This window comes from Ascidiella aspersa, chromosome 2 (assembly GCF_963924565.1).
Source record: "Ascidiella aspersa chromosome 2, kaAscAspe10.2, whole genome shotgun sequence".
Taxonomy (NCBI): domain Eukaryota; kingdom Metazoa; phylum Chordata; class Ascidiacea; order Phlebobranchia; family Ascidiidae; genus Ascidiella; species Ascidiella aspersa.
In genome coordinates, this window is record NC_139448.1 from 35,618,786 (window position 1) to 35,633,447 (window position 14,662).

At 34.3% G+C, this 14,662-nt stretch overlaps 1 protein-coding gene across 1 annotated transcript in view; it reads right to left on the bottom strand.

Annotated features, from left to right (window-relative positions):
* Window positions 1-1,710: 1,710 nt before the first annotated feature.
* Window positions 1,711-14,662, bottom strand: part of LOC146165522 (uncharacterized) — a 58,758-nt gene continuing 45,806 nt past the window's right edge. The window contains exons 4-5 of the mRNA XM_083380947.1: window positions 2,764-3,009; window positions 1,711-2,468 (exon numbers count right to left, since the gene is read on the bottom strand). Coding sequence (XP_083237073.1) covers window positions 2,083-2,468; window positions 2,764-3,009 — 632 coding nt within the window. The 3' untranslated portion in view covers window positions 1,711-2,082. The remainder of the gene's footprint in view (window positions 2,469-2,763; window positions 3,010-14,662) is intronic.

Genomic DNA, 14,662 nt, shown 5'->3' on the forward strand with positions numbered 1-14,662 from the left:
TGGTAGTATTTGCCTAAACCACAAGAAAAGTTCAGTGACGATTAGTTATTGTCGTTTTATCAAACGTTGGAATAGAGTAATTTATGCTGGAAGTGGATTTATTCTAGGTATACTAATCTCTTTGCTATGCTAATTAGGTACGGCGTAAATCGACAAAACCAACTTAACCATTAAATTCATTTAAAGCAGGGGTGGGAAACCTTTGCAATCGATTGGCACACCCACTAATTTTAAAGAATATCACACAAAAAAACCCTTTACGAATCAGTCATTGTTTTTCATCATTTTAGTTTTATAGCCAATCAACACCACCCATGAAATCTAATTATCGCCACAGGTCGCGAAAACGCTCACATGATGCGCCGTGATGCTGTTCAAACAAGCGAAAACGGCGAGCGATAGCGTTCGTGAAAAGTCAACACAGCGACAACAGCGTATTTAGCAAACAAAAGCCGGGGTAAGACTTGGCCATGTAGATGCGATGCTCTGGCCAACTGTTCCAATGAGATTCCTAACAATAGGGTGAAAAACAATAGTGAAAGCAATGACCATTGAAACACTATTTCAGCAGTGAATACTAAAACAAATAAAACATAGGAGTCTGTTTTTTTCAAGGCAATAAGCACACCTGACCTTGATTGAGAAATGTATGAGAATGATGACGTGATAATCTTGCTGATCCTGAGAGACTATGCATAATTTAAAAACAACAGTCTGTGAATATATGCTATTTAGCGTTATGTACCCTGCATGGGCAAACCAGTTCCGTTTCGTCGTTAAATCTGGCCTGCAAACAATTTTAAAGAAGGCATAGCTTTGCCATTCAAAGTTCTGCTTTGAATTTAACAACAGATTTTGCAGAAAAGGACAAGTCAAGAATCTATGCAAAACCCTCCTACCTACGTGAAAAGATCTATATTTTGCATAGAAACAAGAAATAGAGTATTACATCCTGATTCAAGTTTGACACGTTTACAGATCTTCTGTAAATATTTGAGGTCCCGATGTACACTATTTATTATATAAGCTAGTATTTCTGGTCTTGAGCGTACGTTTATCAAAATAATTTAAAATCAGTAATCCTTTTTAGATTAATAATTTCTCTATTTGATGTTATTTATTCCATTTTACGCTTGTTTATAGAGAAACTGTTGTTGCCAATCTTACTTTAACCCAATAGTGCTTCAACAGTGTTGATTGATAAGATTATTCCACCTTTACTCAACTTAAACAAGTTTTGTGTGTTCATGTAATATGCAAACCCATTCCACACTAAATAGCTGTGATATAGGCGAGCAAATAAAAGAACAGGAAGCGTTCCTTTTAATTTACAGATAAATCTGGTTAAGCAACATGTTGTATAACACGTTGGTTTTAAAAACAATTTTTCTTTCTAAATAGACACAACAGCTTGTAACACAGCGATATTAGGGTCGCATTTACTCCTTATGTCCTTTTTGCCACAAGGTAGGGTAAACTCTTCCCCAAAGCACTAAATTCAATAAAGCGTGATGAATTGCGATTAAATAAAACTTTGCTAAGTTTATGGGCACCGTTCGTTTTCTATAAATTCTGTCCCAAACTTTATTCATCGATGTGCTAAAACAAACTTGTTTAAGTGGTAGTTGTGTAGGAAAAACAAATAAATCTATTAGAGATAGAAACGTAAATAGTACACTTTGTTGTATTTTGCACAGAAAATCAGCGGGAAATAACGAACACAGCTTTATCAGCAACAGAATCTCAGTCAGGTTGTATTATAATATTATAAGTTCCGGCTAATCTATTCAAATCGCTTTCTCCAGGGCGAATGATAGTAAACGCTCGTTCTACAATATATGGAAATTTCGGTGTCAATTACCCTGACGAAGGAGATTTTCTTAGGTTTGCCAAAGCGTTGGTTAACAACTACAATTATCAGAGGAACTGTCTTTGATTATTATCATTATTATGCCTGGTAGCAACAGTTTATAAAGGTTATATTATATTGAAGTCGATTAAATTATATTAAGGTTGATTCGATTTTTGTTGAAAAGCATTTTTTTCGCTAGGTAGTTGAGTTACTAATATGCCTCCCCCACATTATTTTGATATGAAGGAAGGGAAGGGTTGAGAACCAGAAGTGGTATTGTCAGCGCTAGATTTCCCAAGGCTATCGGTTGATATTGTTCTTCCAAACTCGCATGACATATCATCAGGAACACCATCAGCTACTTTGGTGTTACTCGCATCCTGACTGTCTTCCAATGTTTCTCTCGGTGAACGAGTATGCCAGTTGCCCGATGGCGATGGCTCTCTTGAATTGAGTTCAAATACAGTACTGGCTTCGCCCACTTTAGCTGATTTATGGAAATCATGTTGATATTTAGTTGAGGTGTTTTTCCCATCTGGAAAGGGGATGGCTCCGGTAGGTGGCAACTTTGTGAGGGGGAGTTTATCCTTCTCGTCTTCATCTAAAGGTTTCTCTTCTGTGCTCAACAAAATAAGTGGTATTTTAAAATAGGCTACTAATTTTATTTAAGGTGGTTTGAAAAAGATTTTATAAAAAGAGAACCTTTTACGAAAAAAACTTGATTTTAATTGAACTAAACTATTGCAGCTGAATTAACAACTAAACTTAACTGTAAGCCTACTAAGTATTTGTTGGTTTAAAATTTGTATTAGTCACCTGACAAGTAATGTTTTTATAATCATAATGAATATGTTACAAAGGTTATAAAATGTCGAATATTATAACTCAGCTTATCTGTACACATGATGTACCGTTTGTGTTGTGTTGCGAGGTTTCATTACAGGAGGGAACTTTGGTCAGCAATGGAACGAGCTCTGGTGGTGATGTTTGATTTATCTCAGTTGTTGGGAGAATGTCACGGGAATCATGATGTTCAAATTCAGATGAGAGCTTTGTCTTGTCTTCTAATGTGGTGGCTTTGGTAGGTGAATAAATTATTGACAAGGGTGTATCTTCCTCGGGAGTTTGACATTTGTTTTCATCAAAATGTTCGTTTTCTGTGCTCAATCAAAATAAGTGGTATTTTTAAAAATAAACTGCTAATCATGTTTAAGGTAGCTTGAAAGAATAGTTCAGAAGGTAAAGTAAGTTTGCTTATACTAAGTTCTTCTTGTATATTTGTTTGTCCAACGTTTTGGCTGACTGTTCAGAAAGCATTTATCAGCGGATAAAGTTTATGTAAAGTGAGTTTTATGAAACTAAGTTATTTATTAGAACTAATATTTAAAAGTTTTGGCCATTGATTGTTGCGAAACTGGAATCTCCATGGAAGTTTTTGCTTAGGCAGTTTTGGCTATTTTCAGTTTTTCATTAACGCACGACACGACAGTGTGTGAACAAATCATTTTGAAATGACTTTAAGTCCCAGTCAAGTCAATTGCGAAATAACAAGTCAAGTTCCAGTCAAGTAATTATTTAAGCAAGCCAAGTTATTGACAAAAATAAAACATTAAAGTATTAAAATTCTTAACCTCGTTCGATAATGAGCACTACCTTAACTAAAGGGTTAAACTGTTTTACGTGCAAAAATTTAGAAAAAAAAAATCAATTTTAACAAAAAAGTGAGATGAAAACACTTGATTTTATCCCAAGTCATTTGACACAATGCTTAAGTTCAAGTCAAGTCATTTAAAAACGGTGATTTAAAGTGCACTTAAATGTCAAGTAATTGACTGAAGTCATTACAGCACTGCGATAAGGTATTAGCAACATGATCAGGTTTCCCTACCCGAACCTTCTTCAACTTCGTAGTTTTGTGAAGGTGCACAATCGTCTGCCGGTGGGCACGTTTTATAGCCCGGTGGTGGTGTTTGGCCTGCCTCATCGGATGCGAGTAATGTTGCGGCGTCGGTAGGTAAATAAATTATTGGCAGAAGTGTATCTTCCTCGCGTGTTTGACAGTCGTCTTCATCAAAAGGTTTCTCTTCTGTGCTCAACCAAAATAAGAGCTATTTAAAAAAATAAACTACCAATCATGTTTAACCTTAAAGGAGTAGTTTAGAAGGGGAAAGTAGGTTTTATGAAATTAAGTTCAATTTCGGTTTATTAGAATTAAGATTTATACCTTTATGTGAATCAGCTAAATTCATAACTAAACTGTAAACGTCTAATGCATTGACCTATTGAAAAAATGATATCAACCCGTATAACATAAATTCAACGAAGTTATTGTATACGAGCTCAACTGTATCAATGTATCCAGCTACTGTAATTAATTCAGCAAGGCGACTTAGTTGTAAATGGTGGGCCGTGAAAAGGTTATTATCTGTACACATGATGTACCTTTTGTGTTCTGTCGCGAGGTTGTATTACTAGAAGGATCTTTGGTCAACAATGGACATAGTTTCGGTGGTGGTATTTGACCTGCATCAGCTGTTGTGAGAATTTCACGAGAATCATGGTCATATTCGGTTGTGAAATCTGCCTTATATTCTGATGCGGTGCCTCCGGTAGGTGAAGGAGTTTTTAGGGAGAGTTTATCTTCTTTGGGTACACATAATGTACCTGTCAATTTTGTGTTCTGTTGCGAGGTTTTATTACTGGAGGAATCTTTAGTTGTCAATGGATAAAGTTTCGGTGACGGTGTTTGAGCCGCCTCAACTGTTGTGGGAATTGTATGAGAGTCAAGTTCATTTTCAGTTGAGAAACCTGTCTTATATTTCAATGTGGTGCCTCCGTTAGGTGAAGGAGTTATTGGGAAGATTTGATCTTCTTCGGGTACACTTGATGTACCTGTCCCCTCTGTGTCCTGTTGCGAGGTTTCACTACTGGAAGGCAAATGACAAAGTTCATATTTTGATCCACGTTCTTCATCTTGAGGGGAAAATCGTCTTTCTGTACGACAAGATTAATAACCAATGACTTAATCAGGCATGTTCAAGAAAACAGCAGGCTACAAGAAACCCCGAATAACTTATTCTTAAGAGTAGGGGCAGACTTATCTGATATTAAGCCTTATTTTCGAATTAAATAACGAAATTTTTTTTTACTTGGCAACACTTAAAACACTAAAAAAGATTTTCACAGTAATTAATTGTAAGACAGCATTTAGATAATCTAGTAACTGATTAAACATAGATGTTTGCGGAATATAGTTTATCAAGTTGTCACACAGTATATTTTAATAAGGTTACATAAAAAAAAATAATCATCAATAAAATCGGCATCTAGGTTCATTAAGACTTTTGTTATTCATTGCCATGTACAGCATTAAAAGACATTAATCTTACTTTTTCCACGTTTCAATTTATGTTTTAGGACAAAGCACATCACTAGCCCCACGATAAGTAGTAAAACGATGATGATGGGCAATATAAACCATGGAACTCTGTGTTCATCTATTAATAAAACAAAAAAGTTTTAACAGAGTGCATTAAATGTTTTAACAACGCCTTATACGCTTTTTAAATCTTCTATTTATACTATGAAGTGTATGTAAAAGACAAAATGTTACCTACCAAATTGGTAAAAAGGCCACCTTTTGGGCTTGGAGTCAATGGCCCCCATGTTTGTCAAAATCAATTTTATAAATCCCAATATTTTGAAGAAAATACAAATTTCTTATGCTTCAAATGCGTCATATGTTTTAATTAAAGTTTTGCCAATTTGAACAAAAAATGCAATTAGTATCAATTTTGGTATTTTCATTTGGTCTCACTGATGTGAAATCGTCTAATACCGATTTGCTTTTTGTATGATGTCTATTTTATATGTGAGAGGAAACAAGGCACAGGACAATTATAGAAGAGCAGAAAGCTTAAGAACCACTGGTTTACAAACATTTAGCTTCCCTGACAGAAGTTACCTTCTAATATACCGTTATAAATCAATTTCTAATTTGCAATTAGTTTAGACAGATGTCGTGTGCCGAACGTGCAATATAACAAATATTTTCACATCATTTTTATTTTATCCGAATTTTAGTTCCAGGTCACAAATTAAACCATTGAATTTGAGTGTTTCATAAATAGTTCACTTTTTGGCTTATGATATATCAGAAGAGGCTTGGGTCGCAAGATTTGACCATTATTAAGTCGTGTAAAGGTTGCGAACCACTGGTCTTTTGGAACAGGTGTTGGTTTTGGTAAAATTCTGTTCTTTATAGTTTTAACAAACTACTTGGCAAACGCGAGCTTGTTTGTAGTTTTCAATCCATTTCCTTGATTTAAATTTAAATAATACATTGCTTTATCGGTAGTTTACTTCATATAACTGCAACCCCGGAGGTAAGGCTATAGTTGAGAGAAAAGTTCTTCCGGGAATTAAACGTATGGCAGGTGGGGCAAGTAGTAAAAAATAAACCCGCGAGTTACAATATAAATTTTTATGCAAATGACATTGTAATGCATATTGGGTATAGGTTTGGTTTTGTATGGATATATTACACAGAACTTATTAGCTATTTCTCTTTTTTAATTTAAAGACAATCAGACTATAAAACGCTTTTTAGTGACACCATTTACATGAGTTCTATTTACAAACCTTGTGTTGCTTCAATTGTGATTTCCAATAACCCGCTGAAGGAACTTTGTCCAAACTCGTTGCCAACTGCAACTTTAACTATGTACAAAGTTGTCTTTTTGCTTTTCGAGATCTGTAAAAAACCTTTAGTTGTAAAACTCGTGAAGTTAAAAACAAACAATAATATTACCAAACAAGTGACCAAAGTTTGGTAGATCTATAACAAATATGTATGCTTTTTTAATTTTTAAAGAAAATAACACGATTCTTTTGGAAAAGCAGATATCCTTAAAACCAATCTAGTTAGAGGTCAAAATTGTTAAATTGTTACCGCGAAATTGGTGTTACAATATAAATCTAACTAACATTATAAATATATTTATCCAATCCAAAAGGCGTAACAAACGGGGGATAAAAAATGGAGCCAAGAAAGAAAAACGAGAAACAATGTGTTGGTGACTTAATAATTTAATAACTATAAGCATCGTTGAGTATGCCGGATCCCTAAGCATTTTATTCTTTAAAATGTCGCATACCTATATACATATTGTGTTCAGACATATTCTTTAGATATATTTTGGACATATATTTATTGTTATATATTACTCAAGTTTTTACAGTAATTAAGTTTGATGTAGCAGACGAATGGGTTTCGTTGTGTCCAAACCACTCGGAACAAACTTTTTCGTCATCCATCGTTGCATTGTGGCAAAACCGATGCTCGACAATATAAATCACTTTGGATGAACCATAGTATTTGGTCGGGTAGGTCTGAAATTGTCAAAAAAAATTATTTGAGATAAAACAACGCACAAGGTGAAAAAAACAGTTGATTTGTTAGGTTGAGCATTGACATCTACTAAAATTTGTATGTAACCTTTAAAATACTTACATTCCAAGTCACCAATATAGTTCCATCTTTCAACGTTGTATTGACACCAGATGGTGCTAAAGAAGGAGCTACAACAACAACAAAAATATTTACAATTCATAGTTGTACAACACTTCCAGATAGTTATAATGCGTGGGCAATTCTTTTTGCAACATGAATTAGCTGAACAAATTAATGTTAGTTTTAATACGTAGTGCTTGTTATGTGAACTAATCAGGGGTGGATCAGTAATTTTTGTTTCAGATCTAGTCACAAACCTTATGACGTAACTATTGGAACATACTATCTCTTAAGTCGATTATATAAAAGTGCGTAGAAACATGTTTGTGTTCAGTTAAACTTTCTGCGAATTCGAAAAAAAAACTTTTATCTAGAATTGTGTGGATTTGCACTTTTCTTACTTATTTTTGGTAAGTATAAAGACAGAATAACTGAATAACCCAACATCAATGAAAACAAAGAGAGCAACGAAAAAAATGCTTAGTCCTGCTGAGATTAGCAAAATGTCGCGCTACTCAAGCGGATAGAACTGATAATTAGGGCGATTATTTTTTAAACTTGTCAAAAAAAGTTAAAATTTTGTCAAAATTTATGCGTTGGGTTAGAATTTTTTTGTAAATTAGTTAAAGACAAAATCGAATAAAAATTGACATATATCGTTTAAAAAAAAAAAAAATAAAAGTATAGTCACCTTTTTGAAATAGTCGTTCAGTTAAAAAAAAATTTTAGTTATATTCAACAACATTTTAACATTATTGGTACACGCGAGCTGCCAGAATTAACCACCCAGCTCTAATTTACCGCATTAGGTTCAGCTTTAACTTCGTTTTTCATCATATAGTTTTTATCTCTATAAATGTATTGTTCTTTTTTGGTTGTGATTTGCAATTATCCCATTTCCTATTTCGATAACTAGGTCTTTGTTCATTTTCTGCAATTGCGTTGTATTTTAACTGTTTACACCACATTTTTCTAAAATAACCAGCGTCTTGTTTTTCTTTTGCATTTTTATAGTTGTCTGAATTTTTGAAATGACCAAAATATCAACTAAGCATTTTTAAGAGTTTTTTTTTCGAAAACATAAATAATTTGCGTTCGACCGGTGTCAGTAAAACAACAAAAACGTGTAATTGACGACGCCAAAACACTAATGCAGTGCTTCAAACAAAAATATGCTGTTTAAATCAATGATTTTGTAATGGTTAAAATTTTGTCAACAAAAATATATTTTTAGGTCAAATAGGTCAAAATTTCTCATTTTTTAGCTCAAAAAATATTCGCCTACTGATAAGTAAACTTACAACCTACCTCCCCCCAATGTCTTTCGTGGTTTGCTTATTTCACTCGCGTTGCTCATTCCATATTTATTGATGGAATATACTCGGTAAACGTATTCGTTGTATGGAAGCAAGTTTGAAGCATAACAAGGTTTGTTGACGTCACAATCGAAAGTAAACCAATTATCTTCTTGTTCCAAACGCCCTTCCACCTTATATTGAATGACGTCTGACGATTGGTTATCCCACGTCAGATGCTGTGACGTGGCGCTCGAATTGATGACGTCAACATGAATCGGGAATGTAGGGAGGTCTACATTATAATTTAAACGAGTTTAACGAGACCCAAATGTAGGATTTTCTCGTGGTAACAAATCACAAAACAATAAAACGCTCGTTTGTCTGCCTATTTAACGCAGTTTGAATAATAAAGCAACACGCCAAAGACACCTTGATGTTTAAAAACATGTAAGAAAAAAGTGTTTTTAGTTAAACAGAACTTAATAATATATTTCTTCGTCTATAACATTATTATGGTTTTTTTAGATGCCTTATCAGCACATGTTAAATATTGAAAGAAGCTAACGCCTAGACACGTCTTAACAACGCCTTACGAACAATGGCATATGAAGCGACATATATTTAAACAACGTGTTTGTTTACCAGCTATAGATAGATGTATTGTAGCACAGTTCTGATCGAAGTTTGAGGAAGTACAACATTTGTAAGAACCAGCTTGGTCATCTCCTACTTCTTTTAACTGCAAACCAAAAATCACATTTTGGTAAGATTGATTCGCAATGAAAAACTATTGTTCTCCTTCTTTGGTATTTTATTTTATTTAATCAAGGAACGCTCCTAGTGGCCGCCTTAGCCTCCAACAGAAACGTGTCTCGGTCCTAATTTCTGACTAGATTTTGTTCGTGGTAGTAGTTACTTCTGCTGGTATGCAAGTTTTAAGTTTTTATATTTATCTCATTGTGAGCACTATTTAGGCTATAAGTCTATAGTTCTTGAATAAGAAACAAAGTTATTGCAAATTGCAATCATCAATTATGTTTATTAACTTCTAACTGATTTCAGTAGCCAACAACTTAAAATATTATTATAAACGATGTATGTTTTACCTGAAGAGTACCATTTACATGATCATAATCTACAACATCAGTTTCAATTCCTCCAACAAAATGAGTCCAACTCCATTTTGTCTCAAGTCGTTCATCGTGTGTTTCGTTGCATTGTAAAGTTTGATTTTGTCCTCGTAATACTTCAACTGTGTCTTTAACTGCTACAGCAACAGTGGGTTCTAAATAAACGTAAAATCAAAAACGATGAAATTTTAATCACGACAGATGACTGTGTTAGAACATTTAAACTGAAAACTACTCAATTATGTCACTACTGCTTGACAAGAAATGTGATCATCGCATTTCATATAGAAAACGTTATTTTACCATAAACCACAAGTTGTGTAGATTCAGTAATTGTTCCTTTATTGTTTGTTGCCGTACAACTATACGTCCCCTCATCAGATTTAGAAGTACTTTGAATCAACAATGATCTCTCGGTTAGTGATCCTTTGTTTGAGATTCTGTAAACATCAAAATAAAACCAGCTTTTAAAAACCATTAATACCATTAATAGGCTGAATAAAATTTCGATTATTTAATTCGTAATTAATTAATTTATTTACAATGTCGAACACAAAACAAAACAAAAAAACTGCATCATCACTAATGTCGGTACAACGAAGAATGCAAAAAATCAATATTGAGTATAATAAGGAAAAAAATCGATATATTTGTTTGATCTAAAATCAAATATATTAAAACTCTTATACTTACTTGAGATTGCTTTTCATGTTAACGCCATCTTTTATCCAATAAATACGTGGCCTTGGGTATCCTTCAACTGTACAATTCAATATAGAGGTCCTAAAATTGCGAAACAACATCAGTTTAAAACGTTAAGCATAAAACCATCCCGGAGGTTAGTTGTTTAGTCCAGTTAAGCAACTTTAAGTTAATATATTGGCCTATTAAACAACATTATTGCACTTCGAAAAGACATATTTTTTGGCAACTATTTGTCCTCTGTTGCTTTGCTTGCTCGTTGAAATAAAGCACCTAATAAAGCGTCAATTTTACCTTGAATTTTCAAATCGGTGCTGGTCTTGAATTCTACCACAAGAAACACTATTTGGGTTAGGGTGCTGGTTAGCGTTTGGGTTAGGGTGGGTCAAGTATTATTATTAAATCAAAATATAATAACACTTGACCCACCCACACCCAAATGCTAACCAACACCCCAACTCAAATTTTGTGCGTTGATTTCATAACTGTGGTAGGATTCTAAACCAGCGCCCGCAAAACAAATATTAAACCCTTAACTTACTTGTTTTTCAGGGATTCTACTTGATCAAAGCCGGTCGCAAAACGAGGTGAAAGTTCTATGAAAAAAAGGAAAACAATTTATGACTTCACCACAAATTAAAAAAGAAATTGGAAAAAATTCAATGCTCATTTGCCTTTAATTCTAAGCTTGGCATTTGAAGTCAAACTTCCAAGTGGATTTTCGGCAACACATTGATATATTGCCACGTCATCTTGACCAACTTCCGTAATCGTCATTACACTTCCGCCTTCCGTTCCCACGCTGATATTCACACGTGACGTCATGTTAACTGGCTCGCCATTTTTAAGCCAAATATAATTTGGCGGAGGAATACCGGTGGCTTCGCAGCGAAATGTTGCAGTTTCGTGAAAATCAAAATTTTGAGAAAATATTCTTCGTGTAAGAAACAGGGGTTCTGAAAGTATTTTGATATAGCCTTGAATTTTGGGAAATTGAATTTATACGGATGTACTAAGAGCTTATAGTGACTGGGTCGGGACTTATGCATCTATAACAGATTAGGGCTAAAGTGCCAGCCTCGCTAGGTTGCCATGTTACGTGGTGATAAATGTTGATTGTTGATTAAATGTTTGGCCTACCTTCATGGCAGTAGTTCATTCAGTACTCAATGCCCATGTGTACTAAATACCAGTAGTGAGCAAATCATTTGCAAAACGAAACAATTTTCGAAGCTTAAATATAGTTATTCTGCGCGTTGTGCGGTATTTACTGTTGTTGTTGTAAAGTCAAATCCATGTTCAAACAGATAATAACAATACCTGAAACGATTACTTCCCCTTGTGTTGTTATAGAACCTTGTTCGTTACTGGCCGTGCATCGGTAAGCACCAGTGACGTCATGTGTGACGTCACGAAGTTCAAGTTGTCCCGCGTCGGTGATCACGTGATAAGAGGGAAGGAATCCGTTGATTTTTGTCCACTTGAGGGTTGGAGTCGGACTGAAAAAGAGATTTTTGTAAAAGTCGTTATACTTAATTCTTATGAATTGATCGGACAGAAAAACAACTTAGTCTTTAGGTGTTTTGTTTTATGAATTAATAAAAGCGAAACCCATAAATTAAATATCGGTACTAGTTTATTCTTACTTATAATATTTTGAAATACTATTATTGCTAATATTATTTGTTCAATATTGGGACTGGTTTTCTCATTACTTTCTTTAACAATTTTGTGAAAACCAAAAACGTTTAGACTTGGGTGATTTTTTTCTGATTTTAAGATTAACAAGAAGATCAACTTACTTTCCACCAGCGAAGCACTCAAGTATAACCGATGAACCCATTTTAGCATACGTCACATTTTTGGGGTTGAGAAGAATTGTTGGAGGATAAAGTTTGTCTAAGTTAATAAAAATACGACAAACATAAACAACAATAAGGTCAAGAGCTGTTAACTACAGCATTTGAACTTACTGGACTTCGATACTTTTAGGTCGATATTTTGTGATGATTTTTCGATTCGACGACCGCTCGGCAAATTCCACTTGTCACGGATGAAACAGAAATACGCATCAGTTAGTTCTGCTGTGGGGTTTGCAAAGTAGAGGGTTCCATCTTGCGAAACGTAATAATCAGCACTTTCGTGTTTTCCATACAAAATAAAATGATCAAGAGATTCCCAGAAAAAGTACACCGAGTTGTCTGAAAAATAAATGTGACTGTTGTGTTCACTAAAAAACAGGAGACTACTTTAAACTTCAAAAATTGTGAAACGAGATTTATTAAACTGTAATTCATATAAAGTAACTTACCAGGCGCAAAGTTTGCTTTTTCACATGGAATGGCGATTCCTTTTCCAGCTTCTGTTGTGTATGGAATTTTACTTCGAGGTCCAAATTCACTTATAACTGGAAATATATTGAGATACTGTTAATGTTTTTGTTTGCCATTTACTTCGTTTTTGTTACAAACGGATTTTCGGTTCATTATGTTTTTTACTTAGTTTAATCTTTAAATAAATAGATATTTTTTTTGCGCAAACTGTAAAGGTTGGTTCATACTGGACGCGCTTTGCTTCTGGGGTTAGGGTTTTGCGGCACCGTTAACTTCAACCAGTTCATATACAGCACGTTTCCAGCGTTAACGGCAAATTTCCTCTCTTCTAACCAAAGCGTCAAAGTTTAAATATTTCTACTTGCAAAATTAGTAAAGCGTTGCATAAGCTTACGCACAACGTGTCTAGTGTGAACCTATCTTGGTGTTAAAAAGAAAATGTTTTAGGACAAATTATTTACATTTGTCCAAAGTTTTGTCTTTGTTAAAATGGACTGTTCTAAATAACATCAAAAAGGCTATTTACCGTAGAATATTCCCAAAGCGGTATGAACAGCTACCCTGGGCCTTTAAGATTTTTGAGATTTTACAATGGTAAAACGTACGAGAAATGTAAAATCAGGTATTTTACAACCGTAACTATCGGTGGCAGCTTTGTTCTATACTTACAAGTGATTTCAAGTTTTGCAGAATTGCTTAAAGCTGTTCCTTCATCAGTAACCAAGCACTGGTAATTTCCCGCATCTCGTACTCGCAGTGGATTTATTGTCAAAGTCCCGTTTTCGCTGAACTTGTACCTGTCTGTATTTTTAAAACAGTGCGTTATCAACACCACATAATATAAAAACCTTTTATGCCTTCAGAGAGGATTACCGAAATCAGCCAGTCTTATCAGGATTGCAGTGCAAGCAAAAACAGGCTAGAGCGCTAGCTAAACAACCAGCCTGCAGTGAGGTTCGAACTCACGGCCTCTACTCACGCATATGATGTGTACTATAAAATGTGTGCGGGTTTCGTTAGCCAGTATGACTCCAAGCTGACTTGATCACAGAATACATATCGTTTATGTGCATGTTTTACTTAATAAAACAATAAAAAAGCTATTAAGTGTATTTTAATCTAAAGTTTTGTCCGTGAGAAAAAGGAACGTAACTCAAGACCTAATCCGTCTTACATCCAAAATCATAAATACCTTAACACGTAATAAGAATATCAAAGTCAATACAGAAATAGGTCTAATTTTGAACGTTTCAAACAACTCATAATTTAGTCTAAACATCAGTTCTGTATGTCCTATACCATTATGCTCCAAAACTGTAACAGTAGTAAACAAATTTTGAACATTTTCAGTTTCTTGTTTGTTGTTTAATGCCAAACATTGATATTTTCCTTGGTCAGGAACATTACCTTTTAAATTATCAAACTGCCATTTTTGTCCACCATAAACCTGTTCTATATACAAAAGCAATTAGGACAAAATTCTTCCCTTAGATTCAAAATACACATGTGCAATATAAACAAGTTGCTACCAAGATGCTTTAAAATATTTTTAGTGCAAACTCACAAAAAGGATAATATATAGTAAGACACACAAATTAAGTCAACTTGTTACCTCCAGCTGATATAACTTCTCCATCCTTCTTCCAGTGATATATAGCATTGGTCAAGTTTGCCTTACATCTCAATAAGACTTCATCAACCACACCTCCCTCCAAAACAACATTGACGTCCTTTGGCTCCAGAATGAAGATGTCGGCTGAAACAGTAAACAAAAGTCTTTGTATCTAACAATGCCATGACTTAATAGTAAGAATATTACTAGAAAAAGCCAACTT